This window comes from Lissotriton helveticus, chromosome 8 (assembly GCF_964261635.1).
Source record: "Lissotriton helveticus chromosome 8, aLisHel1.1, whole genome shotgun sequence".
Taxonomy (NCBI): Eukaryota; Metazoa; Chordata; class Amphibia; order Caudata; family Salamandridae; genus Lissotriton; species Lissotriton helveticus.
Window position 1 is genome coordinate 1629232893 of NC_136069.1, and position 18748 is coordinate 1629251640.

The 18748-nt window shown below is 44.2% G+C and overlaps 1 protein-coding gene across 4 annotated transcripts in view; it reads left to right on the forward strand.

Moving 5' to 3' along the window:
- LOC144773579 (uncharacterized) overlaps positions 1-18748 on the forward strand; it is a 319451-nt gene that overhangs the window by 193725 nt on the left and 106978 nt on the right. For all 4 annotated transcript variants that reach the window (XM_078658700.1, XM_078658702.1, XM_078658703.1 and 1 more), the window contains exons 7-8: positions 14167-14693; positions 16584-16677. In XM_078658700.1, the coding sequence (XP_078514826.1) occupies positions 14167-14693; positions 16584-16677 (621 nt within the window). The remainder of the gene's footprint in view (positions 1-14166; positions 14694-16583; positions 16678-18748) is intronic.

The following is an 18748-nucleotide window of genomic DNA, read 5'->3' on the forward strand; positions in this document are numbered from 1 at the left end:
GGAACTTACGCAGCACCTGAATCTCGCCCCTTTCTTAAAAGACACGAAGCAGATCCTCCACAAATGGACTATACACCATCATTTTAAGGCTACTTGTCCCAGAATATTCAGCAGGGGGGGGTTGTCCATTTGTGAAGGGCCTGCTTCGTGTCTTTTAAGAAAGGGGCGAGATTCTGGTGCTGCGTAAGTTCCTGGAATATCGATATATAGACTTCCAGGTACTAGCCAGGACACAAAGGGCACGTCATCCTTCAGTGGGACTAACAGAGATTTGTTCCAATTAACCTGAATGGTTAGTAGTAGATTACTTTGCTCCCGGTCTAGGCGGGGATTTGGGGCGTATAACTTTTAGTAGTATGTGGCGACTGCCTCTGCTATCTCTCCAGCAACCGTCGTGTGCCTGCCATCTGAGGTGACCACTTTGGGAATGATCTAGGACCACAGTTCTCTGGTGGCCAGCCAGTAGAGGAGCTTTCTATATTTGTCCCCGTGCTCATACACCTGTTTAGTGGAGGCGCGCCTCGTCTATCGCTAATTGTTGCAGTGAGGTTCTATTGATGTCAAGTTGCCTGTATACCGTTTCCGGGGCTCCCTCCAGGCAATGTTTCTCGATTCTTAGTATTCTTGCCTCTAAGCATCGCCCTTCCTATAAGGCGTTCTTTCTGACGCTGGTAAGATTTGGCTAAAACACAGACAGTTCAAGCAAAGAACAGAAAAATAACATATCCCCTTCCCCCCAAATACCTTATCCTGACACATCTACCCCAGAAGCATCTGTCGCCCAAATATTTCCAACAGAAAAACATAACGATTATATTGCAATTTAGGCATTAGAGGTGGACCTATTCGTTTTAAGGATTATCTGGTTATGGTACCCCACGACGGCCGATCACCAGGGCCGCTGAACATATTTTTGTCGTCATCAGTTCCCGGACTACTACACCCTCGTGAAAAGCACTTACATACTCAGCCAAGTCCCCCCGTCACTGGAAACCACCAAACTGTCTCTATCCCACTCCATAAAGGCCCCGACTCAGGAGTCTTGTTGGTGTTTCCTCTCCCTCTGTATCGAAGGAGATCGTGTCTTCCCCATGCTTCCATGGTCGGACCAGGGTAGGTCTGCACAGCTCCTGTAGGATCTTGGGTGTCTCTTAATGGTGACAAGCGGGATTCAGCCAGAAGTTCCGGTTTGCTGAGTGTACTGTTTAAGTTCTTGCCATTCAGACGTCAATTCCCCTGCCTCTTCTAGGATAGTGAAAAAGTGTGTCTTGGGGCCATATGTATCAAAAAAGAGTTTTACGATTCTCAAATTGCGATTTTTAGCGAATCGCAATTAGAGAATCGCAAAATGCAATGTATGTAGGATTTGCAAAAAAAATTGCGAATCCAACATATTCCTTATTTGCGAATTGCAAATTGATATTCGTAATAAGGAATACCTTCCCATTCATTCCTATTGGCTAGGAGGCCCATAGGAATGAATGGGAAGACATTCTCAATTTGTGATTACCAATTAGAGAATCGCAAATTGAGAATGCAATTTCAAGCTTGCAAGGGTGCCCACAGGACACCCTGTTACACCCCTGAAATATGCATGTGTGCACATTTTGAGAACATACATGCCCTAAGGGCATGTATGTGCAACAAATGGCACTTTTAAAAAAATAAAAAAAGTGCATTTTTAAGGAAAATCGCAAATTACCACCAACTTGAAGTTGGTGGTAATTTGCAACTCCTTAAGACAAATAGCACATTTCTGGTTCTTCCGGAATTGCATTTAAGGAATCCAATTTGCAATTCCTTAATAGCATTCGCAAATAGGTAATCGCTAATTTTGCAATTCTCTATTTTGCGATGGCCTTTTGGGATGATACATAAATCAGTAAGGATGTCATGTCATTTATGGTGCCTTGCTGGAGTCCACAAAGTGCTGCTTCTGCAGAAGTCTCATGATCACAGCGAACAAACATGCATAACAAAGCTGAGAAGGTATCATAATCATCTGAACAGGAGTCATAAGTGATGACTAGAGTTGTAGCCTCAGAAAAGACGTAGGATAAAAGGCTACTTATGAAAGTAACTGGATTGGATAAACATTAAATGTACCAAGAAGTCATAAAGGAATTGCTTCACTTTCAGAGGATCCACATTGAACACTGGGTGCCTGGTCTGGCCCTATGAAGGTCCAAAAGTAAATGTGTGGATACTTTTTGCTGTAAAGCAGCCTATTCATCCTGCAGAGTCTCAATCTGAGTTTTCTGTCTGGCTCGGCCGTAGGAAGGTTGAGAGGTGAATGTATGGCAAAATTTTGCTGTACGGCATCTTTTTCATTCTGCAAAGTCTGAAACTGAACTGAGTTTGCTGGGGCTAGATGGTGGTTAATCTGTGGAATTAGAGGGTCCAGAAGCCACATTGTCTGTCCTGGTTACCGAGGACACCCTCTGGTTAAGTAGTGCCTGTCCCCTCAAGGAAAACACTCCCTGGCATAAAAACAATTCCAAGTGCTTGGTCGCATTTTTAGGAGTCTTACATTCGCATTTTGCAAGTCTTACATTTTATAATCTGGGTTAGACCAGCACAAGGAAAAGCTGGCACGGTTGGAGCTGGAAGTCAAATCCTACTAACTGAGCACACACTATTCGCTGCACAATTGCAGAGGCTGTGTGGACCCTACAATCCTTCTTGGCCATCTCACATCAGTGAAATTTAACACATCGGCTGGAAATCTAATGGATCCAAGGCAAGGGGTTTGGGAATCAAAACAACTACAATACTTAATGGCCCTGTATCCTGCAATACTTCTGCAAAGCAGATCATCCAAAGCCCCATGAAACTACCTGTTTTGAAGCAAAACAGTCCTGTATTTAAGGAGCAGCTGACTTCTGTAGGCTTCACAAGTTCACCTAAAGGAGACCGGGTCTCACATGATCTGCAAATCCTGCAATATCTTTCTGTTAGCTTAGACTTACAGGTGCAAGGAGCTTACTGCTGTTCTGGAGGCTGGATGAGGCTTCTCTAATGAGAGAAGACCGCGCCAAGGAAGCAAAAAGCAGGCAATTACAGATGCATCGTTAACAACATAGCTTGTCAGTCATATGCCTGTTGCAAAGCCATATGCATTACAACGTGCTCACACAAGAGGTTATTTGAGGACCACTACAGTTTCTGTCCCGGTAACCGTACTTGGAGTGCCATAATGATGCTCGAGAAGACTAGCCACGCCTTATCAAATCCTGACACTGGATCTGGTGGATCCGGCATATCTGGGAGCATTGGAGTAAAATGAATTAGGACATGGCAGGACTGGAGATGGAGTAGAAGCAGAGCTTGAGCTTGCAGGACCGAAGCAGATCAGGAGCAAAGAATCCAGAAGCAGGAGCAAGGCCGAGGGGTTGCAAAGCACTGGTACACTGATCGTAGGATCTTAATATACTACTAGAACAGGAACCACCTGACAGGAAGGGGCTGGTCTTTGACCAGGAGCCATCTGACAGGAAGGGGCTGACCTTTGACCAGGAACCACCTGACAGGAAGGGGCTGACCTTTGACCAAGGACCACCTGACAGGAAGGGGCTGACCTTTGACCAGGAACCACCTGACAGGAAGGGGCTGACCTTTGACCAAGGACCACCTGACAGGAAGGGGCTGACCTTTAACCAGGAACCACCTGACAGGAAGGGGCTGGCCTTTGACCAGGAGCCATCTGACAGGAAGGGGCTGGTCTCAGAAAGGAACACACTGGAATACCATCTTGGAGTGGAGTCTGTGTTTAGTGGACATCTCGGAACAGTATTTCACTGATGGAAAGTTAGACATAGCTTCTTGCTTACAGATGTATCTGTTGCTGGTCCAGAAAGTAATACATGGAATGTATCCTGCCAGTGTTTCTTTACCATCGGTCAATCTAGACCTGATAATTACCACTGCCGATGCCTGTAGGTCTAATACACACAATAAAAGTGACAGAGGATAGATTTGACACATATCCCTGTGGATACAAAAGGAATCAGATCGGATGCTTCTGCAGTATACTCTAACCGAGAGCTCTTGGTACCACAATTTGTGATGAAAGCCAGACAATACCCACTCAGGAGAGAGTTTTGAAGTGTTTTTCCCATTTGACCTGTTCAAATGCTTTCTAGAGGTTCATTGAGAGCTCTCATTTATTATCCAGGTCTTTTCAGTTTAGGTGGTGGTGAAGAGTTGGTAAATGATTTCTTATTGACCTGCGCTTAGACAGGGGGCCAATAAGAACCTGGCCCAGGCCTTGGTGCTACTAGACCTGTCGGCCGCTTTTGACACGGTCGATCATGTTATCTTGATCGACTGTGTCAGAAATGCGGGTATCCATGGCCTGGCCTTGACCTGGATTGGGTCCTTCCTTCAACAACGCTCTCAATCGGTCCAACTCTCCACTTTCTCTGCCCCCCAAACGTCACTTTCCTGTGGTGTCCCCCAGGGTTCCGCTTTATCCCGCCTTTTATTTAACCTGTACATGCAACCCCTTCTAGCCTCTCTTTGTCACTCTCCTGTCACCATTTTCAATTATGCAGATGACCTGCAACTAATTTTTCCCATCGATCCCTCCCCTCTCTCTTGCTCTAATTTTCAATCGATCATGCTTACCATCTATGAGTGGATGAACTTCAGCCAGCTGAAGCTCAACCCCAGCAAGACTGAGTTGGTCCTGACCGGTGGGCCCACAAACGCTTGGAGTTCTAACTTTTGGCCCCCAGCTCTTGGCTCCCCCCCCTGCCCAGTCAAGTCCGTGAAGAGCCTTGGTGTCATCATTTCAAGTGACCTGTCGATGAGGCCTCAAATCAACTCCGTTACCTCGGCCTGCTTTAATCACCTACGCAGACTTGGTAAAATCCGAAGGTTTTTATCCCCAGAGGCTCTCATACTTGTTATTATGGCCCTGGTCACTTCGCGCATTGACTATGCGAATTGCCTGTATGTGGGGATCCCCGCGTACCACCTTCATCGGCTTCAGCTGGTACAAAACCAGGCGGCCAGATTGGTCTTTCAACAACCTAAGCACCAACATGTCATGCCCTTGTTGAAAAGACTGCACTGGCTCCCGGTCGCGTCCCGCTGTATCTTTAAATTGGGCTGCACCGTTTTCAAATCTCTATCTGCTCTTGCTCCTGCCTTTATTTCTCTTAGTCTCAACCGTCACATTCCCTCACGGCATCTCAGGTCATCTGCTCACAATCTTTTGATTACCCCCAGGTTCAAACGGAAAAAACATGGCGGTGCCTGTTTCTCCTTCCTTGCTCCTTCTACCTGGAACTCCTTCCCCCTTCCAATCCGGCTTACTCCTGACTACATCACTTTCCGTAAAAACCTGAAAACTCTTTCCGTAAAAACCTGAAAACTTATCTGTTCCAATTAGCTTATGAATAGTCTCTTACTCACCTGCTCCTTCTCTCCACTTGTCTCTGAGTGCCATGAAACCAATTGGTGACCGTGCGCAGTAACAATTTTTTTTAACATAACATAACATAACAAGGAAGTATTCACAGTCAAGAATCATTGATCAGTGTAGTGAACATTGTTTTCAGGTAGTTGACCAGCACCTTTGCTAAATTTTAATGCCTGAATTTATTAACAGTATTGGCCAGTAGCTGGCACATAGAAGGCAGTCTTTGCCTGGTTACTGGTGGAAGTAAGGTTGTAGTAGCCCTGTTAAATTCTGTAAGCAAGCCAGAGTTTTCTGAGACATTGAGCACTGCACTCAATAGAGGAGTGGTATTTTCAGCAATTAATTTATACAGTTCAATGGGAAACCCATTCTTTCCATGAGCTTTACTAAAGGGCATTGATTTAATGGCTTATTTGATCTCCTTCATTACGACTTTCCTTCCAGGGATGCATTTGCCTCAAATGAGAGATATGGAATAGATAGTTTTGCAAATAAAGCATCTTCCCTAAGCTTTGAGGCATCTAACTCTGATGTGTACACATTGGAGTTGTCAGATGGAAATTCTTTTTTGTTTTCCATTGGGTGACTAAATAATTTCTCCCCGTCATTTTGGAACACTGGTATTGCAGTTACAACCTCCCTCTGTTTCAGTTGAACTGCAAGCAACCCACCAGCCTTTTGACCCTGCTCATAGTTCCTCCACTTGAGTGTAGACAGAGCATATTCAGCCTCAGAAGTAAAGTGTGAGTTCAGATCATGTTTTCTTTTTTCTAGTTGTTGAAGAAGGTTATCCAATGATTTTGTCTCGTATCGGAGGGCGAGAGAAACAATTGTCTGCTCCAAGGACCATTTGTTTCTCTTAAGCTGATTTTTTTGCTTTCACTGAGTACTTCATCATATTGCCTTGTATGTATGTCTTACTTGCAGCCCAGAGGGTCCAGGTAGAGGTCCCTAAACTCTCGAGTAGGTCAAGAAATTCGATTAAGTGTGATTGCAGCTACCTTTTGTCTTATGGCTGTTGCTATCTAATAAGGTTCATTTACCAAGATGTAGCCATAGATTTACCACACACATATCCAACTGTATAGAATGAGAGAGTGAGCGGAGGTACCTCATTCCATAATGTAGCAGTGTAGTAAATTAGACAACAAGGAACCTGAGATTAGAAAATAATACATTTGTGTGCTAGTCCTCTGAACGTAGGACATTTAATCTTATGGATGGATCAGACTCCACAGATTTGTTGGAGTGAGAATGGACAGTAACTCCTGTGGCATTCCCCTGTCTTAGCTCCCCGTACCAGTGGGTTTACCAGATCTAGCCAACATCGGCTTAACAACCATGTTTCACTCTCCTTTTGGGGTTGTGAAACTCAACTGGCAGTTTATTCAGTTTGACAAAGAAGGCACATCTACAGTAACTGGGAGCATAGACCTATTTTTGTGAGTATATATTCCTATGATTGAGTTTTGGAAAAGGCAAATCTCCTATTCGGGCTTGATCATGGTTTCAACATGGGAACAGGAAGAGACTTGTGAAAAAGGATGGCCGCTCCACTTTCTCTGACTTTGTGTCTCACAAGGGTACCTTAACCCGGTTATGAATCCCAAGAGAAGTATGCAACCTTCCGTACCCAGGCGCATTTCAGTTTTTCTGATTCCTTGATAGAAAGATGTATTTCGTGAAGCAAAACGAAGTATTTTACCTATTTTCCTTTTGTCCTAGCAAGTGAGGCCATTTATGTTTAGCGATAAGACGTTCAAGATCCTCGCACTAGTCGTAGGTGAATGTTGCAATGATTGTCAAAAATGTTGGGAAAGGAGCCGGGAAATTGGGTGGTGGAGTGAAAGGAAATATGCGAAAGTGAAGGAAGGGCGTTAGTCTATTTCTGCAGAACTATGCCAGATGTTTCTGGCAGTTTTAAGTTACAACTCTAACTTTAGAAAGGCGAGCTGTTAGAAGGTGACATGACACATGCATTGAAAGTGAAGATACCAGTAGGTGTGGTGTACAACATTTAGACGGAGTGAGGATTGAATGTAAGGGGTAATGGTTGTATTAACCAACAGGTACTGCAATGTGGTTCTTACTAACCGCTATCGATCTCAATCGCTCTAGAAAAGAGGGGGAGAGGAGAGGTGGGGACAAAAGTGTAAAATAGTGCACATGTCCAAGTTTGCCTAAAAGGTGAAAGGAATTGGAAAACAGGGGTAAAATGGGAGAAAGATCAAAATTTAAGAATATTTTGTGATCCATTCGAATTCAGCAGTGTCAGCCGACTTCACAATGCAGGAAAGGAGGGATGCAGGAAGAAAAAATGACCAGAGAAGTGTTGATATTTACAATGACCAGATCTGTGCGACGATGTCAGAGGTCAGGATAAGAGTGTGCCGTGAATCCTGGGAGGGAACCTTATCCTTCGTTCTCTAAGGGTTTTAAAGAAGGTCTGGATTTGTTTCTGTCTCTCACAATACCGCGCTCCTGCTGTGGGAATCGAACACGCCCCAGACGAGTTCCTACAGAATTCTTGTTAGAATTAGCAACATTTTCATTACAGAGGAACTTTTTCACATTTGATTCGGAATTCTTCTTCCAGACGAAGGGAGTAGCCATGGGGTGCCCCTTCGCTCCTGAGTTGGCTATACTCTTCATGGGACTCTAAGAAGATAAGTTTATTTAGAAGGATAATCCTTATTCAGACAGCATTTCAAAGTACATGAGGTACATCGACGATGTCTTCTTTATCTGGACCGGTCTTCAAGAACAATTGGATGAGTTTGTGCTTTGGATAAATTCTAGATCACAGGACATTAAATTCAGTGCAGAAGCATCAGATAGAGCAATCACGTTCTTAGATGTGAAGGTATATCCGTTGAATGGAGGCTTAGGAACCACGCTATATCGAAAGGCAACGGACAGAAACAAAACCCTCCATTACACAAGCTACCATCCGAGAAGTTTGCGGCAAAATTTGCCATTTGGACAATTCTTGAGGATTCGGAGGAATTGTTGCTGTAAGGATGAATACTTTGAAAATGCTTTTAAACTCATGGAAAGATTAATAGAAAGAGGCTATCCGAAGAAACTTGTGAAACACGCTTTAAAACGAGCTTGGTGGGTGCCCAGAGACTCCCTATTGGAAAAGAGGCCAAAACCCGAACCGACTAGAATTGTATGTGTAACAACGTTTTGCCCTAATGCACACCAACTAAAGAAAATGATTACTACAAATTGGCATTTACTTCAAAATCTAATGAGGACTTTTCAGAACTACCACTGTTCGCCTTCAAGAAGGACATGAACGTTGCCAACCATTTAGTAAGGGCAGCCCTACCAAGCGAACAACCAGCTAACCTCAGAAAGATGCTCCGTCTCCCACCAATAGTTGGACATCATAAGTGTGGCACCTGCACATGTTGCGACCAGACACTGGAAGGTACCGTCTTCTCTTTTGAAGGGAAACATTGGAAACACAACAGTTTCACAAACTGTAAAACAAAAAATGTGGTGTATGGCATAGTGTGCCCATGTCCCAAGTTGTATATTGGGAAGACCACACAAGAAATTCGTCAGAGGATTACCCAACATAAATCACGGGTGAGAAGAACAGTGGAAAATGCACCATTGGTGAACCATTGGATGTCAAAAAGCCATAAAGACACTGATCGCAGATGGACGGTGATATCTAAAATTGAAATGGACAAAAGGGGCAGCAACTTGGATGCGAGACTGAGCCAACGAGAGGTGTTGTTAATTATGAAATATAACACTGCAATTAACGGTCTCAATGAAATCTCTGAAATTTTTAAAACATAGGAAGCCCATTCTTAATATATGATCACCACGCTCCAGCACGTATAGACTGGATTCATTAAAACATATCAAGCCCTGATTCCTATTGACAGATCCACGTTAGAATTAAAAGTCCTTGATCATAAAAACAGGACATCGACTACATTTCCCAGAAAGCCCAGCAGCACCTGAGCCCATGTGACATCCAGGAAGTAAATGCCCCGGTTTCACAAGCCGAGTGAATCTTGCATTCGTCCACAGAGGGACAGAACCCGGTCCGACAGTGTTGCGGTACAAAGGAAGACAAGAATCCTGACTTAGGTAAGAGATAGTTCCTCCAGCAGCCACGCGATAAAAAAATTCCGAATGCTAGCCGCGCCACGCACGGAGTTCCCTCCAACTTACAAAGTTATAGGTATTCATGCCGCTATTGAAGATCGTTGCTAGCATGAGTAATACCCCGCTGACCTTCGAGCCTGCGAGCGTCAGACTCACCGGGCGTTGAAAGACTGCGCTGCGTTTGACATCACCGTGGCCATCATAACTTAGGCTTGGTTAAATCCCACAGGCAGTGTGTTAAAAGCAAGGAAAATCACGGACTGACACAGCGTGGAGACACAATTAGCCCGCGGCGAAACTAGGACGGCACTTGGTAAGTGAACCGCTATACCAATGGCTTCTGTTCTATCGTTTGTGTAATTGTTTCTAAAAACAAGGCTGATTTCAGTTTAATTCAAACCGGCAGCTAGGAGGCTCCCCTTTTTCACAAAAAACTCCAGATTTATCACAATAGGGGTAAGTTCCGGTGGCCACACACTTCAATGTTTTGCGTCTGAGCGTTACTAACTGGTGTTCAAGTGTGATTATCTGTCTGTTAGTCAGAGTACAGAAGGTTTGAATTTGAGTTTATGTAAATTTCAGATCCCAAGACAGCTCCACCACACACGATATCGGTTGTTGAGAAGACTTAAGGTAGGAGAGTCGGCAATTGGCTGGGCGCTAAAAGATGAAGTTATGGAAGAAGTGATCCAAAATTGGTTTTTGTTTTTGTTTTTGTAGAGTCTTTTTGGTCCTGATGAGAACCCCACCATTCTGAGGGTTCGAAACGCGTCGACCCTGGTCCCAGGTCACACGAACTAAGGAGTCATCATTGTTCCTTTAGTTTACTCACAGTTAGAAATTGGAATACCACTTTAAACGGTTTAGCATAATCGTTTTCATTCTTGAAGTGTAATTTTTGTCAATATTATGGTGCACCTAGGGACCATTGTGTAGTATGCATTTGAAGTTTGAAAGAGGTATGCATGTGGTGTAAGTGCAATTTGTTCAACTGTAAATGTTTTGTATATTGTGTACATAATTGTATATAGAATTTGTCATAGAAGGTTTTTTGCACGGAGAATATTTCTTACAAAAAAGAAAAATGCAAGCTATATCATTAAATGATGCAAATGATTAAGCAGACGTTTATGTTTTATTCATAAGGGTCATTAGCAAGTTTCAGTTTTCAAAAAACTATCAGTCCTGGCACACATATTGTTATTTAGTGGGAATCGAACTGTGCATTGACGTGCGGTGAGACTGCATAGAGAGTGGGCCATATCTGCCTTGAAACACAGTCTGCCTCTTAGTTTTATCCATCAAGGGATTTTCCAACAACACCAAAAAGTGTCCAGAACATTAGGATTATGTTAATCAGTAGAATCGCCCATATTATGGCTGGATCAAGCAAGCTGCATCGTCAGCACTATTTTCTCCATAAGGGACAATGTGGGCCAAGAACCTCTTCTGCTTTACATTTATTTCTTAAGAAAAATAGACATGCATTTTATTGTTTAAGAGCTGGAAGGGACGACCATTTTAATTCACAGCATCTGTTGTCTGTGTTGATGCCTGAGTATGCAGGCAATTATTGGTGTAGGAGCATCTTCCTTGCCTCTCTTTTGAGTCTGTAACCTGTGCACCCTTTTCCAAGGGTGGAGATTGAGATCAAGGGTGTATGATATGAAGAGTGCTAAAGAAAATGCCATGCCATCCCTTCCTGTTATTCAGAGAGTCCAAAAAAGCACAATTTATCTCACCTACTTTTGTCTTCAAGGTCAGTGACTTTTCTTTAAAGGCTCCATAAGTCTTGCCCAGAATAAGGAGTGGCCAGCAAGTGTTCCTCTGCTTTACGCTGCCTTTCATCAACTGTATCAAGCCAGGTGTTAAAAGTACCACAATGTGATCTTAAAGTTGTGATGCTTTTTAATTGGACATTAAGAATTCTAATGTTGCCACCACCATGATGCTCTGGTGCTGGGACTTACTGAAGTGGGCAAAGGCAGAACATGCAGCTATCAAAACCTCCGGTAGATGGAGAGGCTGGGGGTGGGACGTATATCTTATCAAACTGGACGGATGGACAGGCCACGCACCTCCCTGAGTGGGAGCCTCCCCCACCCCTGACTTCTAATAAGGTGTAACTTAGTTCTATCTGTATAGACTTATTGAGGTTGAGGAGGCATGAGACCATGGGGTTCTGGGGGTGGGTGTGGGTGGAGACATGAAACAAAATAGCTCAAAGTATGGATGGGTGGGAGATGGTACTGTCCGGGATGATGGAATATCAGCAGCGTTGATCGGACAATCCCAGGGATAAAAGAACTTACTGAGTCATCTCAAGGACAAAAGCAGACACAAAGGGGCATTCAATGGGTCACATACGTTGTTGGGTTACCCTCTTTTGGGGGTAGTTTGTTGTAAGTTACATATAGCTGTTGCCCCGGCGACACATTGGTCCCTTCCACCCACCCTCCGGGTCGCCCATATGGCTTTGTAATAACCACCCAGGGGAAGGAGATGTCCCGTTTGGGACCCACGGATGTGATACTGCCATAGTACTGCACATTATGGGGACAAAACTATCCAGAGGTGTGGGGCTCCATCATGAAGTTGTGAATGTTTGTATTGTGTGGTGTTGAACAGGTAAAACGAATAAAGAGATATTAAAAATAAAATGTAACTGCCACCCTCTCAGCTTGGGAATGGGGAGATGAGGCTGTGGTATCTTTTTACTACTCAGTACGTCTGAAAAAAGCCACCGTATAGAGACCTTAGAGTTAGACATGAGGATTCAGAGACATCTTTGCAGGAAACTAAAGAGTTGATCAAAGTAGTAAGACACTTTAGTAACGTTTATGATGTCAAACATATCTAATGGTCCTGGCCCCTGTAATACCGTCAGCATGTGCCACTGACAGCAGGCCGGCACCATGGGAATCCATAAGCCTGGTAGCGGAACAAGACGCCCTGGTGTTCACAGACAGAACTGTATTCAGTCCGCAACTTTCAAATTATAGTTCTATTAGCACAGAGATGCAATATGTAGAGCTGCAAGGAGGTTTGTGTAGGAAGTAGCAAACATTGGGCACTGACTTCTGAAAGATGGCTCAAGAGTGTCCTACCTGATCAAAGGATAATCACCTCATCAATTCTAAATCAGCAGCTTGTTTGGTCCATGTTAAACTTTCATTACCTACTGATGGGTCACTAAAGAAGCGACCATCTTGTATTTTGCACGGTTATAGAGATATCCCTAGGAGGAGAGTGATACCAGTCATCTGGCCCACCAGACATTCATGGATATTGGCTAGGATTCCTAAGAATGGCAATCCTGTTGTTTGGATTGTTCTTTTGGTAGCCATTTTTGTACACTGTAGTTTGGACTTTTTTGGGGGCTTCTCCCTTTAATCATAGACTTCCTTGAGTATCACAGGTGGTTAGCTCAAAGTAGAATTTGGGTACCAGCATGCTTGCCTGTATCCAGTCCCTCAAGTGGAGATTTGAACAGTTTCTGAACCTTGCAGAACTGATTCGCAGCATTCCCCACAGGATATCATTGGTCATATGGCTTGGTGTTGTACAAAATTCTAGCACCTAGAGTGACGGAGATGGAAAAACATTTGGGGTTATTTCTCTGTCCCTGAAGGTAGTAGACCCTTCAAGTTTTAGTTGCAAACCCTATTTGTAAGTGTACTATTTAGTAAATACATTTATTTTCCTACAATAAAGTATTGGCTGGACCTTCAAGCTAATAACTTATCAATTATGCGACTCAGATTTCGGAGGCTGTAAATCCCTCCATTTGCAGAGTTAGCCATGACTGGTCGACCTTGATACAGCGAGAGGCAAGTGCTCAAAGGGAGTATTCGGTGATACAATTTGAGTGCAACACTACAGTGGCCCAAGGACACCCGTGTTAAATAATCAACCTTATCTGCACAGGGCAGATAGATCACCTTACTCACCATAACCCTACTAACCTCAGTATCTATAACTGTTAGTACCCACAAAGACTCTGCTTTACAACAAAGAATTACAGCTAATCTATAATCTGGATGGCAGGCGTAAGTCATTTTTAATGTGAATTGAATTAATAAAAAAATAGTGTTGTGCTCCAAACTAGACAGACAATACCACCATGTGGCGCACTGTAATAAGCGCTGGTGCTCACAATTAAGTGCCAGTTCCGAGCACCAGAAGCCACAGGCTCAAATTAAGCACTGCTTATGCTAGTCCTTCCAATCCTCGTACCCCTATTTTACTGGTTTACTAGCACCTAACCTTCATGTTAACCAGTAACAAAATCATAACCTCTACAAATACCTTAAACCTAACCCTTACCATAAGGCCAAATTCAACCCAATCTTTCCTTATATTTTACAATAAAAATGCATGTCTGCCTTCATTGGAAAAAATATACTGTGCTCAGTTTTCAGTTTTTTGACTTGTTGTTGAGTTCTCCTGCATCTCTAAACATTTTGTGACCATTCCTCACCTGTAACTGAGGATCTGTGCAAAACTACAGGATTATGTTTTCAAATATATGGTTAATGTTTTACTTTGTTAGTACTGCTGCTTTTATTTACGCCTGATCCCTTTTATCTTTTGTGTTTGTCTGTTGACAGGAAATGCACGAGGTGGGCAGTTTGAAGGTTATGATGCTGAGCGAGCTCGTGCTAGTGAGAAATCTTTTTCCTGCACTCAGTGTGGGAGAAGTTTCTTCTGTTTCTCCCAGTGGAAAGCACACATCCCATGCCACAAAAGAGAGCCACCATATTCATGTGGAGAGTGTGGGCAAACTTACAGTCTGAATTCGGATCTCATTGCACACAGGAAGAGCCACATCCAGCAGCAGATCAATCAAATAGAGAAACAATTGGAATGTTCTGATTGTGGGTCCTTTATCAATACGAATGGGCTGGTTTCCCACCAGAGGTACTGTGCAAAAATACACACAAAAATACACACATGTTCAGCCTGTGGTGCAGGATTCCATAATGTATTTGACTTGGATAAACACAAGCAGACCCACATATCTCTGAAAAATGGAGTCATGAACATATTAACCGCAGGAGCCTACACGACTCTACTCTCCACGCCTGCTGCCAGCTGCATCGGCCCATCCTCGTCTGTGGAGAACGTAGAACCCAGTGTGAGTAATAGAACTGTGGTCATTGGTTTGTGTAACAGCAGTCATAGCATCCCAGTACCTTTACCTACATGTTTGTCACATTTAATTTCAATCCCTTGCACCCGAAGATTCACCCATGCCCAAGGAGATCAAAATCTGATCTCTTGGTCTGTGGTGATTCAGGCCCCATGGCAACTTGAGCAACTGTATGCTTGATTGCACTTTCTGACCAATTTCTTTGCTTATTTATTCACATTGGCATGCTGTTTGTTGCTGGGTCAGAGAAACAGTTAAGAAATATAGGATATGTAAAATGTCTCATACTGAGCACTCCATGTGCCTCAGTGAATCTCCACTTTTTTAATGTTGATTATTACCTAATGCTGATATGACCAAGTGTAGTTGCCACCCCTCATAGAAAGCAGCCAAGATGCAAACCCTGGCAGGCCACTGCAGATGCTACTTTCCTCTGACGCTGGTGGTGTCCTTGACTGCTAAGAAGCAAACCATGGAGTGGCACCGGAGATGGTATTCTCCTCTGACGCTGGCGGTGTCCTTGACTTGCAAGATGCAAACCATGGCGTGGCACTGCAGATGGTACTTTCCTCTGTTGGTGTCCCTAGCTATCAACATGCAAACCATGGCATGCCACTGCAGATGGCATTCTCCTCTGTTGCTGGCGGTGTCCTTGACTGCCAAGATGCAAGCCATGGAGTAGCACCGCAGTTGGTTTTCTCCTCTGACGCTGTCCTTGACTGCCAAGATGCAAACCAAGGAGTTGCACTGCAAATGGTATTCTCCTCTAACTGGTGTCCCTGGCTGTGAAGATGCAAACTATGGAGTGGCACCGCAGTTGGTTTTCTCCTCTGACGCTGTCCTTGACTGCCAAGAGGCAAACAAAGGAGTCGCACTGCAAATGGTATTCTCCTCTAACTGGTGTCCCTGGCTGTGAAGATGCAAACTATGGAGTGGCACCGCAGATGTTTTTCTCTGCTGTTTGGTGACACCCTGCGCCATCTTGAAATCCCATTTGGTTGTAAGAAACCAGGTAAAACACACAACTGATCCTTGGGTCCTCTTGTACAGAAGTGGTTAGGACCTCTCAAGTATTGTTTATTTTTTAAAGGAGTGGATGAATTTGAAGTAGCTGAGCACATAGTAAAGAAATATCTCTCTTTTGACAATATGTGTGCAATTCCCAGGTCATTCCAGTGCCACTCCTTGTAAAGGCCCATCGTGGAAAGTATGGGCTTTAGAAAAACACAGTCAAGTTGCATAAATGTCAACTTTCATATTTCATAAATGTTCTCCAGCTTCTGTACTTCTTCGCCTTGTGTGATCTTGGTCCTCAGTGATCAGATCAGCCACCATAGGAGTGCTGAGAAATCAGCTGAATTGTGATATATAAGTTAGTGGAACTATTACACATTCTGAATAAAACATTGCTTGACGCCTTTGTTAGAATATATTGGTGCCCCCTTTTTTCATCAAACCTCCTTTTGTAATGTTTACCTGCCCTTTCATAAAGTCCTATCTTTTTGTGGGCGGTGGTCTTGGGGTGGACAAGGTTTAGAGATGAGGATCAAATGTTCACAATTATCTACCTCAGAATATGTAATGTAGGTTTTGGAGTCAGTATGGTAATGGTAAAATACTGCATCATATTTTAGTCCTTCCTCTGAAACACAGCTGCCCTATGATTGTGTAAAGGCATTGTGAGTGTGCTAGGGAGTCGTGTGTGTAATTCACACCTCCAAGCTTCTTGCTCATTGGTTCAGTGTAAATGCTGTTTTTAGTCTTCAATCCACGGTGCATTTTGAAGGTGTGCCTTCTGTTCATGTATTCATTTGACGCAGGTGGCGTGTTCACCATACACGGCATGGTCTCATTGTAGTCTTGTTTTTGATGCAGATGTTGCTCCCGCAGAGGGCAGTCCTTGAAAAGCAGCAGATCGAGCTGGGCCACTTGAATATCAGAAGAACCACTCTGCCATTGGAATCGCCAGGTAAACACGACTTCTGCTATTTGGCATCTGGCATTTCATTAATTGTCCTGACTCCAAGCCCATCTGTTCCTGAGGCAGGACACTTCTTACTAGAAATGTAACCCAAGCACCCACTGTACTTGATATTAATACTTTGTAAACCCATAACATTTTGTGAGATGGATATTCTACTGCATAGGCTATTAGGAAGGGATTACAACTATTGTAGTGTGAATATTGGGAGGTATTGATTGCCTGGATCGATGAAGATAATGGCCTTTGGGTACAAAATCTGAGTATTTTCTATTTCTATACTCACTTTTACTCACAGTATGATAGCGATAAGGCCACCCAACATTAAAACCCCAGGCGGGTGCTCCATGGACCCTGTGTGGTCTGCATGGTTGGTAAAGTTGTGCCACGCTGCATTGTTCAATTTTTCCATAAGTCCATTGAACATGGTCCCTATTTCAACAATGGACGCCTGAGAGCAGATCATAGCTTTGCTGAAAGGCAATATACTCAAAGTGTACCCCAGCCAACATAGTGAGGGAGGCAACTTCCCACTCTCACTAGGCTATGAGGTGACTGCTGGTGGGATCATGAGTGCAGACCTTACTGCTGGCGGTATCAGCAGATTACAGTTCATGGATGCAGGCTTTAATGGGTTCTTAGCAAGCACAAGGAGATGATGGACAGTCCGCTGAAACTTTTAAGACACTCACCCCTAGTCACAGATCTGGGTTGAATCCATCACCGTTCATTAGCTCACTTCGACACCCCGGTTCAGACCCAGCCATATGCAAATCAGTCTTGACCACGTGCCTCATAGGAACAGTCAAGACCGAACTGCCAAGCCAGGTCTTCCCTGAACTGGAAACAAGCATCCTGGGACCGGTTTCGAGGTAACACCCCTCAACAGCCAGGCTAGCTTGAATTCAGTGGCAAAGTGAGCAAGAGACCCACGTCTGGGCATACCCTGCCAACTTAGGGCGAACGAAGCAAATACAAGGAGAAGATGAACGGAGCACTGAAAATTTTCAGACACTCACCCCCAGTCACAGGTCTGCCTTTTTTTCATGTGCGTGTGTTTATCTGAGCGTGCGCACACTCAGTTGTCTCCATGATTAAGGTTCCCCACACCACTGGCATTATTTGGTGGGTGGGAGTAAGGATTCTTGATCCCTTTCATAGTATAAATAAGATTCTCCTCAGCAAAATGAAACTTCGCCCACCCTTTTCTTGACTTGTTCCTATTGCTAGGTAACCAGCGTATCCGCTTTGACCAGTCCGGGTTCAATAATATGTTCTTGAACAGTTTTGACTGGCCTGACCTCTAACTTGAAAATTCTAGCCAAGCTAACGGCGAATATCGAGATACACTTCCTCACAATGTATGAAAAATCCAAACCGTAATTAAATTGGTTGTCCCTGGTTTCCTACCATGAACCCATACTGGCCCTTTTGAGCCAATGACCTGCACCTCATGGAGCTCTGAGGGAACTCTGCAAGGAGGTGCTGTGCAGTGCTTGCCAGAGGCAGGACCACGTCAGTTTCTTCAATCCATGGAAGTGAAGCTAATTTCTATGTCCTAGAGAAACTTGGGTCTGTGGCCTGTGGTGGGAAGAGGAGCTAGACTACTCGCATGGAGAAAAGCCGACTGCCCAGATATGTGCAAAGGGCGCCTCATTGGACCGAGCTGCCAAATAGCACGAGATTCCTGCAGCGCAGCTGGCCAGTACAATGCCCGATACAAAGACAAAGAATCACCAGTGGTCAAGAAGGAGTCTGCCCTACCAATACCGGTGCTTAGCCTGCACAGTTGCTGCCCAGCTCTTTTAAGATGTATGTGTCTAACCACTTTAAGCCACAAGGAGACAATTGGGTCTACCCTCTTCACCCTGCCCTACCATTGCCATTGCAGTTGAGTTCTGATGCTTGCAGCTGACAGCTCTGCCTCAGGTATCAATCGAACCCTGTCACTTGCTTGTCTGGAACTTGAAGTCATGGGTGGACCCGAACCGTAAGTACCACTCGCCTCGCCGCCCTCTCAGCCGATTAGGAGCTGAGGGGCATTGTGGGATTGGGAGGC